The 18908-nt window shown below is 38.6% G+C and overlaps 1 protein-coding gene across 1 annotated transcript in view; it reads right to left on the reverse strand.

The window, feature by feature from the left end:
• LOC128509189 (BOLA class I histocompatibility antigen, alpha chain BL3-7-like) overlaps window positions 1-18908 on the reverse strand; it is a 138867-nt gene that overhangs the window by 107580 nt on the left and 12379 nt on the right. The window contains exons 3-5 of the mRNA XM_053480813.1: window positions 15629-15904; window positions 14954-15241; window positions 14773-14871 (exon numbers count right to left, since the gene is read on the reverse strand). Coding sequence (XP_053336788.1) covers window positions 14773-14871; window positions 14954-15241; window positions 15629-15904 — 663 coding nt within the window. The remainder of the gene's footprint in view (window positions 1-14772; window positions 14872-14953; window positions 15242-15628; window positions 15905-18908) is intronic.

The raw sequence follows: 18908 nt of genomic DNA on the forward strand, positions 1-18908 counted from the left end.
ATAGGAGTAACTATAGGTGAAACTTCACCATCCGGCTTCTCCCAAACATCACCTCCAGCCAAGTCATTGCCAAGTATAAAAGTAACCCCAGGAATAGGAAGCATTTCACGAATTCCTACTACCACATCACCGGTCACAAGTTTGGAGTTAAGGTGAATACGGTGTAAAGGAACCTTCATGTAGCCCATTTCAAGCCCTCTAACCAGCACATGAGATCCAATGGCAGTATATTCAGATAAAGGCAAGAGTCCTTCCATCAGAAATGACTGCCCAGCCCCAGTATCTCTAAGGATACGAACAGGTACTCTTTCATCACTGCCTAGTAAAGAAACACTTCCATCAGTAAGAAATGGCCCAAAATCAACACCATTTTTAACATTCTCCATTTCAGGGATGTTCCTCTGCTCAATTTTCTTATCAGGACTAAAATTCACATTCGAAATAGAAATTAACCCAACAGGTTTAACAGCTTTGTCTTTTTTTTTAAGAACACTACAATCTGATATTTTATGTCCTGGCTTCCTACAATAAAAGCAAACCAACTCTCCTTTTGTACGTGTAAACGAAGCATTATCAGCAAAAGTAGACAAAACACTCTGACGTGCAACCATCTTTTTATTTTTAACACTCGGCTTCGATCTGCTCAGTTCATTTAAATGAGCAGTTCCTTGATGAGTAAGAACAAATTCATCCGCCATAAGAGCAGCATCAGACAATTTAGTCACCTTATGTTCATTAAGATACATAGCAACAGCATTTGGAACACAACCTTTAAACTCCTCTAAAAGAATAAGCTCCAAGCTGTTCCTTAGTGGTAATTTTTACAGAAGAACACCAACGATCAAACAAATTCTCTTTCTCTCTAGCAAACTCAAGATAAGAACTCTTCTCAGACTTAATATAAGTCCTAAACTTCTGGCGGTATGCCTCCGGTGCTAATTCATAAGCATGTAAAATAGCAGGCTTTACGACCTCATAATCAGCGCTTTGCTCAGTTGTCAACGCGGAATACACCTCTTGTGCTCTCCCTACTAACACGCATTGTAATAATAAAGTCCAAAATTCTTTTGGCCATTTTAAGGACTCTGCTACTCGTTCAAAGTGTTGGAAATACTTCTCTACCTCTTTCTCCAAAAACGGCGGCACAAGCCTAATGTTTTTATAAACATCAAACACCGGCGCAGCAAACACAGACTCACCAGATGGCACTTGAACAGCAGGTGGATCGGTTTTTACTTTCAGCTCTAACTCAAGTTTCCGCAGCTGAAACTCTCTCTCCTCTCTTTCCTTTTCAAACTGTAATTCTAGTTTACGTAACTCTAACTGCTGTTGTAACCTCTTTATTTCAAAATCATTCTCTAACTCTTTTTCTTTTAAAGCACAAACATCACGTTCGGCACGAAGTTTCTCCGCATCAATACACAACTGCTTCTCTTGTAGAGACATCTCGTTAAACTTTGCATTTTGATCGTCATCACTAGGAGGGGGGGATAAACACTCCTCAGGATTAATAGGTCGAGCTCTTACCTCTAAAACGCCTCGCTCAGAAAGTGCGCTCTTCACAACTTTAAACAGCGTTTCCTTGAGCTTCTTATCACTGCCGGTTACCTCCACATTGAATTGTTCGGCAATCTGCAAAAGCTCTTCCTTCGTGCACCTCTCCAATAATATTTCTGAAGGAAATGCAAAGAAATCCTCGACTACTGAGGACGACGACATACCTACTAGAAGGGACAGCAGAACAAACACATCAGCGTAATCACATGTGTAACTAGAGCGTAAAAAATACAAATCCCATCAGACACTTTGCCAGGGACCATCAGCAAACAGCAAACACGCTCAAAAAGAAACCTCACTGTTACAAGATAAATAAAGACTTATCACAAGTCATTTGTCAAATTATTCTGATCTCTGGAAGGCATCACAAACCACACATATACGGACAACCAACGACAAAGTGTTACCTTATGAAAAATGAAAGACTCCAATGACTACAAACAAAACTTAAACCTACCTAGTCTTCAAAGGCGTACCGGACTCGAGGCGGCATTTAAACGCTGAACTCGAAGACAATTGGCATTTCAAAACAAAAGCCCGAAGCGTACCCCCGACAGAGATTTAAAACCTCCATCCAGAATAACCTTCAGAAATAACAAAGGAAAAATAACAAACAAAAATAACAAACAGTGTCTCGATGGAAGGATTATAAATCCAGCTGAAGACACTCTAACTACTGAAGTCTCATTTACACAGGTAAACACACAAAATCTCTATGCATTTGCGTACACATGTAGTATCGCGGACGAGCTCCCAATTTTATGTCACGACCCGCTCGTTTAAGGTTGCAACATAAAAGGGGATCACACCAAAATATATAATCAATAAAGACTATTTATTTATTGATATGAATCCAACAATAAAAATAATTAACATAAAGTCTAGGGATAAATAAGCGAACAATCATAAACAGAACTTAATCTACATGTTACCAAAAAGAGAAATGCACAAGAGAAAACACAAAATTAAAGAGTCAACAAAAAGGTGACATTACACAACAGACCCACTCCTGAGACTTCCTCCCCACAGAGCCTAGCCTCAATTAACCCCCACAGAGTCTTATATAGGATGCCAATTAGCGACTAATTATAGGATAGGCCAATCAAGATCAGCTACTCTCTTCCCAGTAGGATATGAAGAAATCTCAGGGTCGTCACACTAATGTTGCATTGCACTCTCTATACTCATTACACTAACTGTATTTATCCACATTTCTGCACTTCCATTTTCCCTGCAATTATTCCATTTAGCCATTCAGATGTAGATTTACTGGTGTGCTTTAAATTATTTTCCTGTTGCATGACCCAATTTTGACTTGTTACAAATAGCCTCACATTTGCCTCTATTCAATTCAATTCAATTCAATTTTATTTATATAGCGCTTTTAACAATGGTCATTGTCCCAAAGCAGCTTCACAAGAAAAAAAATGAAAGATATTTTTTTTTTTTTTTTTTAAGAAAGAAAAGAAAAGAAAATATTTGGAAGTGTGTATGTGTGAGAAAAATGTGTCTAGATAATAATTAAATGAATGAATGATGAATGAAATGTCTCTGATGAGCAAGCCAAGGGTGACGGCGACAGTGGCAAGGAAAAACTCCCTGAGATGGCAATAGGAAGAAACCTTGAGAGGAACCAGACTCAACAGGGAACCCATCTTCATCTGGGTGATAACAGATAGAAATAACATCAAGTGTGTTGTGCAGGTGAAAGTTCAATATATCAGAAGTTGTGTAGATTCAGTTCAGCAGTAGGTGCAGAGGGCAGATGGGGTCAGATCACTGGAAGCACAGGAGCAGGATGTGTAGCTCCAGCCATCATAAAGCAGAATCTAGCTGGAGCAGGTCCTTCTCAAGATGCTTTAGAAACCTCGCAGGGTTGGCCTTTGTCTACTGAAGCTGGCACAATCTCCAGATGTCTCAGGATGGGTAGAAAAGTACAGAAAAGATGGAGAGAATTAGCGTAGTTGCCATTCAGGATAAGTGTAATGGAGTATGAGGTTATGGGTTGAGTTACGCGTATGCCAGATTAAAGAGATGTGTCTTGAGCCTACTTTTGAATTGGGAAACCGTGTCTGCTCCCCGAACAGTGTCTGGAAGGCTATTCCAAAGCTTTGGAGCCAAATATGAAAATGCCCTGCCCCCTTTTGTAGATTTTAAAATTCTGGGAATTACCAGAAGTCCGGAGTTTTGTGATCTTAAGGGACGTGGTGGATTATAGCGTATCAAAAGACTGGTTAGGTATGAGGGAGCTAAACCATTTAAAGCCTTGTATGTAAGTAGTACTATTTTGTAATTAATTCTAAATTGAACAGGTAGCCCGTGCAGGGATGATAATATAGGTGTTATATGATCATATTTTCTTAATCTGGTGAGAACCCTGGCGGCTGCATTTTGGACTAACTGTAGCTTGTTTATTGAGGATGCAGGACAACCACCTAGTAATGCATTACAATAGTCCAGTCTGGAGGTCATGAATGCATGAACTAGCTTTTCTGCATCAGATACGGATAGGATACTCCTAAGTTTGGCAATATTTCTAAGATGGAAAAAGGCTGTTTTTGTGATATTGGAAATATGATTTTCAAAAGACAAGTTGCTGTCTAATATCACGCCCAGGTCTTTTACTGTTGAGCTAGTAGTAACAGTACATCCTTCTAAACGCAGGCTGAATTGTGAAAGCTGTTGTGTGCTGGTTTTTGGGCCGATGAGCAATATCTCTGTCTTATCTGAATTTAGTAAAAGAAAGTTATTGGTCATCCAATCTTTTATGTCCTGGACACACTCTGTTAATCTAGACAACTTGGGTATTTCATCTGGTTTTGTTGAGATGTATAATTGGGTATCATCAGCATAACAATGGAAACTAATCCCATGCCTTCTAATGATGTTTCCCAGGGGAAGCATGTAAATTGAGAACAGGAGAGGTCCTAAAACTGACCCTTGTGGGACACCATATTTCACTGGCATTACATCAGACGGTACTCCATTTAGATCTACAAAATGGTATCGATCAGACAGGTATGATCAGACCTTGGTCTGAAGCTAAAAACAAGTCGTTTGCAATCTTAACTAGTGCAGTTTCTGTACTATGATGTGGCCTGAAACCTGACTGAAATTCTTCTAGGATGTTGTTTTCCTGCAAGAATGTGCATATTTGAGCTGATACTACTTTTTCTAATATTTTTGATATAAACGGAAGGTTTGAAATCGGTCTATAATTTGTTATTTTATTCGCGTCCAAATTAGATTTTTTAAGAAGCGGCTTAATAACTGCCAGCTTTAAAGGTTTAGGGACGTGACCTAGATATAATGAAGAATTAATAATGTTTAGAAGTGGCTCTCCAACTGTAAGCATCACTTCTTTTAAAAATCTGGTTGGTATTGGGTCTAACAGGCACGTTGTTGATTTAGCTGAGGTGATAAGTTTATACAGCTCTTCCTGTCCTATACCTGTAAAGCACTGAAAATCTAAATGTGAAGCTCTAGGCTGAACTAGATCATGAGATGCTATTAGAGGTTGAACCTCTGTTATTTTCTTCCTTATGCTATCGATTTTTTCATTAAAGAAGTCCATAAAATCTTCACTACTAAAATGTTGTGGAGTACTCTCTGCAGGCATCTTAGGTTTTGTTAGGCAGGCTACTGTACTAAATAAGAACTTGGGATTGTTTTGGTTTCTTGCTATCAGTTGGCTAAGATGCTCGGTCCTAGCGGTTTTTAGAGCCCGTCTATAGCTGCACATACTGTCTTTAAACGCAATTCGAAAAACTTCTAATTTAGTTTTTTTATTTAGTTTTTCTCCATTTTCGCTCAAGGTTACGGGTTGCTCTCTTTAGGGCGCGAGTATGACTATTGTACCAAGGAGCAAGTGTTTTATCTCTGACTTTTTTTAATCTGATGGGAGCAACAGTGTCGAATGTACTGGTAAAAATAGTACCCATGCTGCTGGTCACTTCATCTAGATCGTCTGCATTTAGGGGTCTAATAAGAATTTGGGACAGATCCGGTAGATTACTTGTGAATCTGTCTTTAGTAGTCGGATTCATATTTCTAACAAATCGATAACGTGGAGAGACACAGCTAATCTGTTCTACGGGTAGAGTATATATCAGGAGGTGATGATCTGTGATATCATCACTTTGAGTTAAAATCTCTATATTAGTGACATCTATACCATGAGATATAATTAAATCTAGTGTATGATTACAGCGGTGAGTTGCTCCATTTATATTTTGTTTAACCCCAAAGGAATTTAGTAAGTCCATAAATGCGAGGGCTAAAGTGTCATTAGCATCATCTACATGAATGTTAAAGTCACCTACTATCAACACTTTGTCAGAGTTAACAATTAGGTCTGATAGCAGATGTCCAAATTCTTTTAGAAAATCGGCATATGGCCCTGGGGGTCTGTACACGGTGGCCAGAGTAAAATATAGCGCGGGTTTATTATGTATTTCATTAAGTGCAACATTAATGACGAGCACTTTAAATGAGTTAAACCTGGGCCTTATTTTCTGAGTAACAGTGAGTACATCTTTGTAGATAGTGGCGACACCACCACCGCGACCAATTAGACGGGGCTCGTGCTTATAAAAATATCCTGACGGAGTAGACTCATTCAGACCAATATATTCATTTGGTTTAAGCCAGGTTTCAGTGAGGCAGAGTGCGTCAAGGCAATGATCTGATATAATTTCATTAACAATAAGTGCTTTAGGCGTAAGGGATCTAATGTTGAGAAGTCCAAACTTTAGAGGTAGACTTCGATTACTTATTTGGCCTTTTTCTGGTTTAATGGTTACCAGATTGTTTCGGCTGGATTTAACAAATTAATTCTTTTTTCTCACTAATCGGGGAATAGACACAGTTTCTATAGTACAAACTATGTGTGTGCGTCTATTAGTATGGTGAGTTGTATTGTGGCAATACACAATATTGCCACAATACAATATAGAATACTCTGGTATACAAAGGAGTTCATGGTTGACTCAGTGACTGCAAGGTGTCCAGGTCCTGTGGTTGCAAATACAAGCCTAAATCATCACTCTTCCACCACTATGCATGACAATGTGTACGAGGTGTTTCTGCTGAACTGCTGTTTGGTTTTCCCCAAACATGGCGCTAGGAATTTAGGCCAAACAAATTTACCTTGATCTCATCTGTCCATAGAGCATTATTCCAGAAGTATTATGGCTTGCTCAGATGCAGTTTTGCGAAGCTCAGTTGTACTTCTATGTTCTTTTTAGACAGAAGAGTCTTTCTCCTTGCAACCCTTAATAATAATAATAATAATAATAATAATTTTTTTTTTTATTTATATAGCACTTTTCAGAGCTCAAGGACACTTTGACACGAGTAGAAAACAGTCAACAAACAGACACACACAAAAAAAAACAGACATGCAGAGGACAGGTGAATTCAGGTGTACCCTACACTCGGAGGTATTAATTATACCGAAGATGCTTTGGCTGCATTAGGAGAACAATTAGTAGCTACTAGTACAATGACCTGGCAAAATAGACAAGCATTAAATTGGTTATTGGCTGAAAATGGGGGTGTATGCATTCTGTTTGGTGATCAATGTTGTACGTATATTCCTAATAACACAGCACCTGAGGGAACTTTTACTAAAGCCATGAATCAACTAAAAAATCTGAGACGTGAAGTAACCGAAAATGCTGGGAGGGATAGTAAAATATGGGACTGGTTAGAGCTTGGGGAGCATGGTTTGCTAAATTTAGTATGTTCTTGGGATTTGCCATATTAATAGGAGGATTGTTGTTCTGTTGTGTGCTTCCTTTGTGCTCCTACTGTGATTCACAAGAATCAAAAGAGGATTCAGGCACCTCGGACGAGGATGAAGAAAACGATGAGCCATGCCTTGGGTGAAAGCACTGGCCTGGCCTCTCCCCAAAAGGCGACCCTCTATGATGCACAAAGTATCTGGGTTGAAGATTCATATATTAGGACACAGCTGTTTAAAATTATATCTGCTTTTTAAATTGTACTGTATTATGCGTGCTTCATGTTAGACTATATATGTTATCCAGGTTATTTAGGTTAGTGTAATCCTAGAAAATCACTGTATTAATCACATATTCATGTCATGCTATTGTGTTATGGAAAGTATAAGGTCATGGAGGTCGACTCTTTTACTTTGTCCTAGTCAAATAAGGGCGGAGAGGTTTGGCTCAATCTTCCCTAGAGTACGAATACATAGGTTGGTCATTGATAAAAGCGCTGCCACATAAAAGGGTCATTTTAAATAGCGGGCTAGTAATTAAGGAGCTGATAAAGCTCACCTGCGCAGGGAAATGAACCCGATATGGTTTTAGTTGTCCCAGTTGACAGTGGTTGGTTACAGGGTTAAGCTCTCGCGAGCATGGGGAACCCAGAAGCAGAGTCGGGTTATGTGATCCGACATAAAAGTGGAACCGGCAAACATGTCGAGGAGGAGAGATGATGATACACAGCGCTGTTTCTAAGAGAGAGAGAGATTGTTTGCCGCATCCGAAGGATTATGGTTCCCTGCTGGATTAATCTTTCTGGACACTTACAATAGACCACTCATTCCATTCCTCGTGCTCCCGGACAGAAAATCTTTTACCGGTGAGACATAGCCATCTCTCCCAGCCACCATTACACACACACAAACAATAACACAGACTTTGGACTTTCATACATACATACACACACATACTCGTACATTATTTATATTTGTATATATTTTGTATAGATTGGTTTTGGTGCACCTTGCTTGTTTGTTTGATGTTTTGTTTTTCACTACCTCCTACTTCCTCTTACACTTTGGGTTTGTTTTGAAATTGTTAGTGTCGTGTCGTTGCTTGTTCTTCTACACTTGCGCAACACCGGAAGTGATATTTACTAGCCCTTATTTAGATTCACGACCCCATAGCATTGTAACTAGCTGTAATGTCAAACTCGAACGTTACAAGCTGTCCAGTTACAGGCCAATATCAAACCTCCCCTTTATCTCTAAGATTCTGGAAAAGATAGTAGCGGAGCAGCTATGCTCATATCTACATAGAAATGGCATACATGAACTGTATCAGTCAGGATTTAGGCCTCATCACAGTACAGAGACAGCACTCGTTAAAGTAGTAAATGACATCCTATTGACCTCTGATCAGGGTTGTGTAACCATGCTTGTATTACTCGACCTCAATGCAGCTTTTGACACCATTGATCATAGCATTCTCCTTCACAGATTAGAAAATGTAGTAGAAATTAAGGGTACAGCCCTCTCCTGGCTCAGATCCTATTTGACTGATCGTTATCAGTATGTAGACTTAAATGGTGATTATTCTGCATGTTCTCTAGTGGAGTTTGGCGTTCCGCAGGGTTCAGTTTTAGGCTCACTCTTTTTAGCATGGTATTAGTTCTCATTGTTATGCTGACAACACACAGTTATATGTCTCATAAAAAACAGTTTTTTAAAGAAAAAACAGCTTACTAAAGTTGAGCAATGTGTGCAGGACATAAGAGATTGGATGCTAATTAACTTCCTTCTGCTTAATCCTAAGACCGAAGTTCTAGTCATAGGACCGCACACAGCTAGAAGTAAGATTTTGGATCACACTGTAACTTTAGATGGCCTTTCTGTTCCATCAAGTGCAACAGTAAAAGACCTTTACTGTTGACCTTAAAAGATCTTTGATTATAGATGATTATAGATATTTGATTATAGATTCCAGCCTTTCATTTGAAGCTCATGTAGATAATATCACCAGGATAGCATTCTTTTACCTCAGAAATATTGCCAGGATAAGAAATATATTGTCGCTAAATGATGCAGAAAAACTAATTCATGCTTTTATCTCCTCTAGTTTGGACTATTGTAATGCCTTACTGTCTGGTTGTTTAACTAGATGCAAAAACAAGCTTCAGCTAGTCCAGAATGCAGCAGCGAGAGTCCTCACTAGAACCAGAAGATATGAGCACATCACCCCTATCTTATCTTCACTACATTGCCTCCCTGTGAAATTTCAAATTGATTTTAAAATACTACTCTTGACATATAAAGCATTAAATGGTCTCGCGCCGCAGTACCTGAGCGAACTGCTAGTGTCTTACGATCCACCACGCCTACTTCGATCAAAGGATGCAGGCTGCTTGTCAGTACCGCGTATTATGAAAACTACAGCTGGGGGCAGAGCTTTTTCTTACAAAGCCCCAAAGTTATGGAATAGTCTTCCAAATAGTGTTCGGGACTCAGACACAGTCTCAGTGTTTAAGTCCAGGCTAAAAATCTATTTACTTAATCAAGCATTTTTATAATTAGATTTGTCTTGGGTAAATGAGCAGATCTGGGGGACTCATGGACGTAGAGTTTTATGGTGAACTGGTATGTTTAGATGCTGTCTTCCTCACTCTCATTGATCACTCAGGTTTGCTGATGGTGAGGTGATTGGTTGCTTTACATCTCAGGGAGCCCTCATGTCTGTGTTTCCTTCTGGCTCTCCCTTTTAGTTATGCTGTTATAGTTAGTCCTGCCGGAGTCTCTGCTTGCACTCTGCACTAAATATACATTCACATTATACATTATGTGACTGCGACCATACCTAACTGTTATTTCTGCTCTTCTGCTCTCCCCTCTTCTATTCTCTCTTACCCTCTGTCTTTCCCTCTCTCTTTCCCTCTCTCTGTTGAGCTACACTGTTGAGCTGCCAGTGATCCAGACTCTCTCTGCTCTCCAGACCTGTCTGACCCATCCTGGTGCCCCGCTTCTGGTTGGAGATCTTGTCACAGGGATGCCCTGTGTGTCTCTTTGGGATGCGTCTGGTGTCTGGGGACGGTTTCACTCTACATAAAAGACGGTTCTGGCCTTGACTGATGACAGCTGTTTCTCTGAGGACTTGACGTGGCCGCAGTTGCTCGATAGTTCAGGACTGGAATTTTCTACAAGTCTACATGAGTCTGCAATAACTACCTGGACTCCATATTAACATCAATCAACATCAACTGTTATGCTGAACTGCCTGCCACCTAACACACAGTATAAATGCAGATCAATCCCTGCTTTCTGTTTCACCCAAATGGGGATGGGTTCCCTGTTGAGTCTGGTTCCTCTAAAGGTTTCTTCCTATTACCATCTCAGGGAGATTTCCTTGCCACTATCACCCTCGGCTTGCTCACCAGGGACTATCTGACCATTTTGATACATACTTCACATTCCATACAAACTTAAATAATTCTTTTGATTGTGTAAAGCTGCTTTGCGACAATGACAATTGTTAAAAGCGCTATACAAATAAAATTTAATTTAATTTAATTATTTACTGAACCAACGCTGAATCTTTGGCCCCATCAATAGGCCAACAGTGGGCCAACAGACAAAATCACAGTGGGCCAACCTTTGATGCCAATATGGGCCCAACGTATGCACTGCCATTGGCCCAACGTAGGGCCAACATAGGAACACTGACCAAAGGTTACCAAAATTTTGCCGACATTGGGCCAATAAAGTAGTGCTATCTGGGCTATGAACACAGCTGTTCAGAAGCAGTCCTAAACATAAGCACATGGTCTATTTTTGTTTTTAATTGAAATACATCAATACATTAATAATTTTGTCTCTGTTACACAGTTATTTTGATGCATTCAAGGTAAACTGGCCATAGACACTGTTTATTTTGCTGAACAGTGCATAGTTGATAAACAATATTTAAAATAAAACAAACCAGGAAGTAAGTGTTCCATGCATTACAGTACTGTTTATAAATAAGTGCTCTGACAAACAGCTGCACTGTACAGTAAAAAAGCAAAGTATGTGCGCTGCTGGGGATTGAAAGATTTTCCACTGTGCCCCAGTGTTTTTCACTATCTTAGTACATTATGAAGGTTAGTGATTAAAATGGTATGTGTGTAACCCTCCAACCTACACAAACAATACCAAATTTACAAGTCAAAAGACGGTCAGTGGTGTGAATGCGCGTTTCTGCTTTGCTCTGCGGTGTGCGTTTGTGCTTTAGATTCCTAGGGATGCATTCTTAAATTCAATCTGTCTTAAACGCCATATAAACGCCAAGTTGGGAAAATCATTGTTGAGAAAATGACATTCTATATCTGCAACGTTAGGAAATTCTCTAGTGTAAATACACTACCGTTGAAAAGTTTGTGGTCACTTTCTAACTCCATGATGGTTCCTGATTTTTATTTCTTTCTACGTTGTAAAGGAATGCTAAAGGCGTCCAAAAAATGCATTAATCTCCTTTGAACAGTTAATGGTGAGATGTTTCTGCTACTTCTGCTCTGTAAAGACTTCATAACGCCTCTAATCTGAGGTGCTGTTAATTGGTCATTTTTCAGGCTGATAACTCTAAATGAACTTCTCGTCTGAGGCAGAGGTAGGTTTTGGTCTCGCCCTCCTGGGACGGCCTTCATGAGAGCCAGTTTCATTATGGTGCTTGACGGATTTTGCAAATGCACTTGACAATACTGTTCTTGCAAGAACTATTACAGAAAGGCTGACCTCTGTGTCTTAAAATAACAACTGTTGTTTTTCTTGTTGTTATGTAATTACCTAATTCCATATGTGTTATTTTATAGTTTTGAAATCCCCAGTATTGTTGTAGAATGTAGAAAATAAATCAGTAAACAAAAACAAAGAAATTTGCAAGTGTTCTAAAACCTTTGAACGGTAGTGTATATATAAAAATATCTTTTTTATTTGTTTATTTATATACATTTTTTGACACTCATTTCATACTTTTGTATATTTTTAATTTTCTTGCTTAATTCTAGGTTTGAGATTTTGTATACCTAATTTTTTCTTTTTTAATTATTTAAATTATATATTTATGCTTATTTTTTTGTGCCATTCATTAGGCGGCCAGCAAAGAAAGAATTTCATTGTTATGGGGGGAACATGTTTCTTTATTGTGCATATAACAATTATTAGTCTATCAGATTAGTTTTAACTAGTCATTGTGCAAAGTAAATGTACAGAGCGAATAAAATGCAGCTAGCATCTAACCAAAAATGCAAAAGTAGCTTGTTTACAGTAAAATAAACACCAAGTAAAACTGATTAAAAGTAAAATGAAAAGTACAATACCACAAATGTCAACCTTAAACATTTCAATGTAAAGTGAAAGTAAAAATCACTCGACAAAAGTACCCTAAACCCCGCAAAATTTATTTGGTTCTCAATTAGTTGTACGTTTTTGTAAAGTAAAGTGCATTATGTGTGTCAAGTCACCAATAAACAAGCACAAAATTAAACCATAAATTGGTGGAATAAAAAAAATCCACGTCAAGACAGTCATTTTTATAGATATATTTTTTTTCATTATGAGGACTAAACTATGAGGAAAGCAGTATAAGCACAATAAATGGACACAGCCAATCTGCATCAGTGGGTGTCGCTGCCCCTCTCCTCATCTCCCCTAAAAATCAGACAGACAAAAACAGAATGAGCTCTGAGCTGAGACTGAATGTTACTGCAGGCTTTTCTTCTGGATTTTCTCTCCACACACAAACTTTTATTCCATATTAGACTGTAAACTACATCATGTCTTACTCACTCAGTTCAGCAGGAAGTCACACTTTAAGAGTTGGCGAAGTTTGTATAGGAATTTCCCTTCTTTAGGAGCTGCAAATAAAGCAAATAATTTACATCCATCTGAATATAACACTGCTACTGAACAAAATATTCATTTTAAAATATTTCTTAAGAATGAAATGTTCACTTACTGTATGCAGAGTTTTGTGAAACAGGTTTGAAGTCTGAAAGACAGATGATGACAGACAGTTGTTACAAAAATCTGTGTACTAATGTAGTATGGAATTAAACTAATCTTTATATGACATTGGGTCAGTATCGGATTGGAGTCTCATCTCAAAACCAACCAACTTCAAATACAGTGGTATCTGAAAGCTTGTGAACTTTTTTCTATAGTATATTATTATGTAATTGTGACCTAAAACATTATCTAGTTTTCACACAAGCCCTAAAAGTAGACAAAATATTTAACTTGGACATTTATTTATTGAGGAAAATGTTCTGTAGCAAAATCATGTGAAACTTTGTGTTTGGTATCTGGAGTGACTCCCTTTTGCAGCAATAACTGCAATTAAACAACTTGATTAACTTTGATCAGCCCTGGACGTCACCTTGGAGGAACTTTTCGACTCTTTGCTCCATACAGAACAGCTTTAACTCTTACTGTAATTGATGAATTTCCTCAAAAAAGCTTCTTACTTCATGGGTTTCCATAACATTTCAATACGATTAAGGTCAGGACTTTGACTTGGCCATTCCAGAATATTTACTTTTTTTGTTTCTTCTTTAGCCATTCTTTGGTAGAAAACTTGAATGTGTTTGGGATTATTGTTTGCTGCATGATCCACTTTTTACCTTAAAAAAACCATATCCCAAACACATATTCTGATACTTTACTTTAAAATTAGCTCGTATAATTCATAGTTCCATCTATAATGGCAAGCTGCACAAAAAAAGAGGTCCATATATGTTGATAGTACCACCACCGTCTAATGATCTTTGGAAATCTCTGAATGTTGTTTTTGGATAGCACTGCTGTTCTCCTTGCAATCATGCAATGCACACTATTGGTGTTCAGTGCTCTCCTGATGGTAGACACATGAACATTAACATTAGCCAATGCGTGATAATCTTTTAGTTGCTTGGAAGTTACCCTTTTTTTACATGCTTCATGCTTGGAGGGGTCTTAGTCTACCCCTTCTGGGTACAGTTACAGTGGTCATAAATATCCTCTTTTTGGTAAAGTCCAAACTCTTCAGAGATGGTTTTATAAGCTTTACAAGCCTGATGAACATTAACCACCCTCTTTTGCCGAGGTCCTTGAAAATTTAGTTTGGTCAATCCATGATACTGTACACATCCACAAATGTGTGTTGTCCGCTAACACCTGATTGTCATCCCACTAAACACCTGCTTGTGATTTCATCTTAATTATTATCACCTAAATTAACTGCTAATCCTAGAGATTTACATATAGCTTCTTCACACGTCACTGGATAATTTTTCCTAATAAATAAATACCTTTGTGAAATTTGTTTAATTGTGTTCTCTTTATCTACTTTTATGACCTGTGTGATTGTTTTAGTATGACATTTTTGTGAAATATAAAAAGTTTTAAAGAGTTCACAAATATCCAACCACCACTGTATCTGTTCTCTGGAAACTTCCCATCTGCCTCCTTCCTCCTCTCACCAGAGTTCTTCTTCTTCCAGACCACAATTCCAGCAACAACGGCGACGAGAGCGACGAGAGCCGCGACTACAGCAATGATGATAGCAATCGATCCTCCACCTGTTAAATCAGCACAGAGTCTTTATTATCTGCTGCAGCAAGAAATCAGCTTTCACTCTCTACAGCTCTAGTTTATTAGGACCTTTTGGTACTTCTTTCACTATTCTCTCATCCCCCAAGCTGCTGTGCTGAACCACGCAGGTGTAGTTGTGTTTCTGCAGCTCCTCAGCTGGGACTTTCAGAATGCTTCTCTTCTGGAAGCTTCCATCCTGGTTATGTAACGTCTCTCTGAGCTCCACGTCCTCATGCACGTCCTCTCCGTCCTTCTGCCAGGTGATCATCACTGCTTTGGGTAGGAACCCTGTAGCCTGACACACCACCTCTGGAGAAGGAGACGAGTGTTTCTGGAACACTGACACCTCAGGAACAACTGCAGAGACACACAGTTTAAAAAATTGGTACAAAATATATAAATAAAAATGTATGTTTAAAACATGAGGTTATGTTACGTGTAGATATTTAAATATGAAATGAACAGAAGTGTGTGTGTGTGTGTGTGTGTGTGTGTGTGTGTGTGTGTGTGTGAGAGAGAGAGAGAGAGAGAGAGAGAGAGAGAGAGAGAGAAAGAGAGCTGAAAAAGTGGTAAATTGAAATACAGGTTTTTTTTTTAAGAGTTATGTATAAACATAAACATTAGACACTGCAATATTTGTTATGTAAATATTCTCTGGGTGTGTGTGTGTGTGTGTGTGTGTGTGTGTGTGTGTGTGTGTGTGTGTGTGTGTGTTTCAGTGACAGAGCAGATCACACACTTTACCTTTCCCCTGCAGATTCTTGTTCCTGTATGACAGGTATCTCTTTAACCAGTCGATACACTCTTTCTCCAGGTAATTCTTCAGGTGATTATTATACTCAGTATCAGACTCCCACTTGTTCTTGGTGATCAGAGCCTGAGGTGTTGTAGCGATCCAGGTCAGAGTCTCCAGATCCAGACTGAGGAAATCTTCTCCATCATAACCGTCCTGGTAGTATCCTCTAGTGGTGCCGTCATCATCCAACTCACAGCCGTACATCAGCTGCACTGTGTGAACTCCTGCACACACACACACACACACACACACACAAAGCCATTTAAATAACATTTAACTTTTCATTTTCTGTTTTAGCTCTTGATTTAATAAAATGTACCTATTGGTTGTTTTTAATAATTTGTTCTTTCATACAATCCATCCATCTAGGAAGCTCTGTAGTCTATCTAGGGATCATGGACGGTAATAGTAATCATTGAATTTATTTCCATTTTTACAACTGTGGTAGGACCTCCGGTCAACATTAACACATTTATTCACTCAGTGCTGGCAATTTGGGAAGACCAATTAGCCTAATCTTATACATCATGTGACTGTGACCATACCTACCTGTTATTACTACATCCTTTCTTCTCTCTCCCTCTTCTCTTCTCTTCTCCCTCTCTCTCTTTCCCTCCCCCTGTTACTCTGTTGAGCTACATATGTCTTTCCTGAGCTGCCAGTGATCCAGACCCCCTCTGCCCTATGGACCTGTCTGACTCGTCCTGGTGTCCTGCTTCTGGTTGGAGATCTCGTCATCTCGTGAATGGGGATGGTTCCACTTTACCATGAAGACGGTCCTGTCCTCGGCTGATGCAGACAGCTGTTCTCTGAGGACTTGTGACTGCAGACTGGAGTTTCCTACAGTCTACCTGAGCCTCCAATAACCAACTGGACTCCATATGAACTTCTCCACATCTCCTGTTATGCTGAACTTCCAGCCTCCTAACACACAGTATGAGTGCAGATCAATCCCTGCTATCCGTTATTACCCAGATGAGGATGGGTTCCCTGTTCAGTCTGGTTCCTCTCAAGGTTTCTTTCTATTACCATCTCAGAGAGTTTTTTCCTCTCAGCACCATGAAGGTTACTTTCATATAAAATACTCAATAGGTTTCTCCTTGATTTATGAAATAAAAAGCTGATCTTAAATTATCCTCCTGCAGCAAAAAAAAAAAATGCCGCCTGCTTCTGTGACATCATCCTTTTATCACGTGTACTGGAGTGTGCAGTCAGTGGTCAACCTGAATTAAACCTCGAAAAGCTCAATAAATCCTGTGGCGGTGAGTGCTGCACATCAGCAATTTTTACACATATTTAGAGCGATGAAAAATGAAACATGTTCTATTTTAATCTTACAAGATCACGATAATCTTTGAAATTTTAATTACATAAAAAATAACTAATTAAATTAAATACATTTAAATTAAATACTTCCAAAATTTTCCAAAGCCACAGGGAGCCAAATCAAAGGGATGAAAGAGGCACATGTGGCCCTGGCCCACACAGGGTTGTGCAAACAAACAACAAACAGACAGGAAGCCATCCACCAACTACAGCACATGAACAGGATGTGTGCTTCACATTAAGGTGCAATAAACATGGACATTCATATTAAATGCACATTCTTGATACTTGTTTATAAGTGTATGTTGATAAGTTGATAAGTGTATGTTGTCAAAGTATTTGTGGACATATAATTAGGAGAAAAATGTAAATTAAGGATGTCTTGAAACATAATGCAGTAACTATTTATTTGAACACGGTAAAGGTGTTAATGTTTCGATGTTTCGTACATTCCTTTATTCGTCCTTTCTGTTTGTGTTTATATATATATATATATATATATATATATATATATATATATATATATATATGATGGAGATTTACACTGACCTAAAGGATTATTAGGAACACCATACTAATTTTAAACTAGTTTGACCCCCTTTCGCCTTTAGAACTGCCTTAATTCTATGTGGCATTGATTTAACAAGGTGCTGAAAGCATTCTTTAGAAATGTTGGCCCATATTGATAGGATAGCATCTCGCAGTTAATGGAGATTTGTGGGATGCACATCCAGGGCACGAAGCTCCCGTTCCACCACATCCCAAAGATGCTCTATTGGGTAGAGATCTGGTGACTGTGAGGGCCATTTTAGTACAGTGAACTCATTGTCATGTTCAAGAAACCAATTTGAAATGATTGGAGCTTTGTGACATGGTGCATTATCCTGCTGGAAGTAGCCATCAGAGGATGGGTACATGGTGGTCATAAAGGGATGGACATGGTCAGAAACAGTGCCCAGGTAGCCCGTGGCATTTAAACGATGCGCAATTGGCACTAAGGGGCCTAAAGTGTGCCATGAAAACATCCCCCACACCATTACACCACCACCACCAGCCTGCACAGTGGTAACAAGGCATGATGGATCCATGTTCTCATTCTGTTTACGCTCTGACTCTACCATTTGAATGTCTTAACAGAAATCAAGACTCATCAGACCAGGCAACATATAATTATATATATATATATATATATATATATATATATATATATATATATATATATATATATGTGTGTGTGTGTGTGTATAATATGAAATATTATATATATTATGTTATAAATAAAAAAATAAAAGCTTTGAGATGATATATTTGGCGTATGTTGTGTTTAATTGATTAAACTTAAACGGAAACGGAAAGTGCAAGTGCAAGCCACGGGTTTAAGCACGCCGGTTTTAAATGAATTTTAGAAAATGTTTAATGCACTGCAAACCCGAATAAGTTGGCAAAACTCAAAAAATTTATAAAATACTCACCAAGGTCTATTAATGTGAACTAATTGTAATTATTTAATAACATGAACAGAGCTAGTTTTTACCAGGTAAAATTAGTGTTTTTTTTAACGTATAATACAAACTTTTCATTAGGACCCTAAAGATCATATTAAAGGTCCTACACATCATATTTTTCATTAAATGTTAATATGATCTTTAGGGTCCTAATGAAAAGTTTGTATTATACGTTAATTAAAAATTCAAAATTATTGTGTAAAAAAAACACTACTTTTACCTGGTAAAAACTAGCTCTGTTCTCAGCAACCTGTTTCAGTACATGCTAATTTAAATGCTCATGACCTCTGCTGAGCCCGCCCCCCCCCAGTTCTGTGGGGCGTGACACGTGGGGTATAGCCACGGAAGTGTAGTCCAGTGCGGGCAATGCTTTGTGGGTAATGCAGTCCAAACTGGA

This window comes from Clarias gariepinus, chromosome 21 (assembly GCF_024256425.1).
Source record: "Clarias gariepinus isolate MV-2021 ecotype Netherlands chromosome 21, CGAR_prim_01v2, whole genome shotgun sequence".
NCBI classification, from domain to species: domain Eukaryota; kingdom Metazoa; phylum Chordata; class Actinopteri; order Siluriformes; family Clariidae; genus Clarias; species Clarias gariepinus.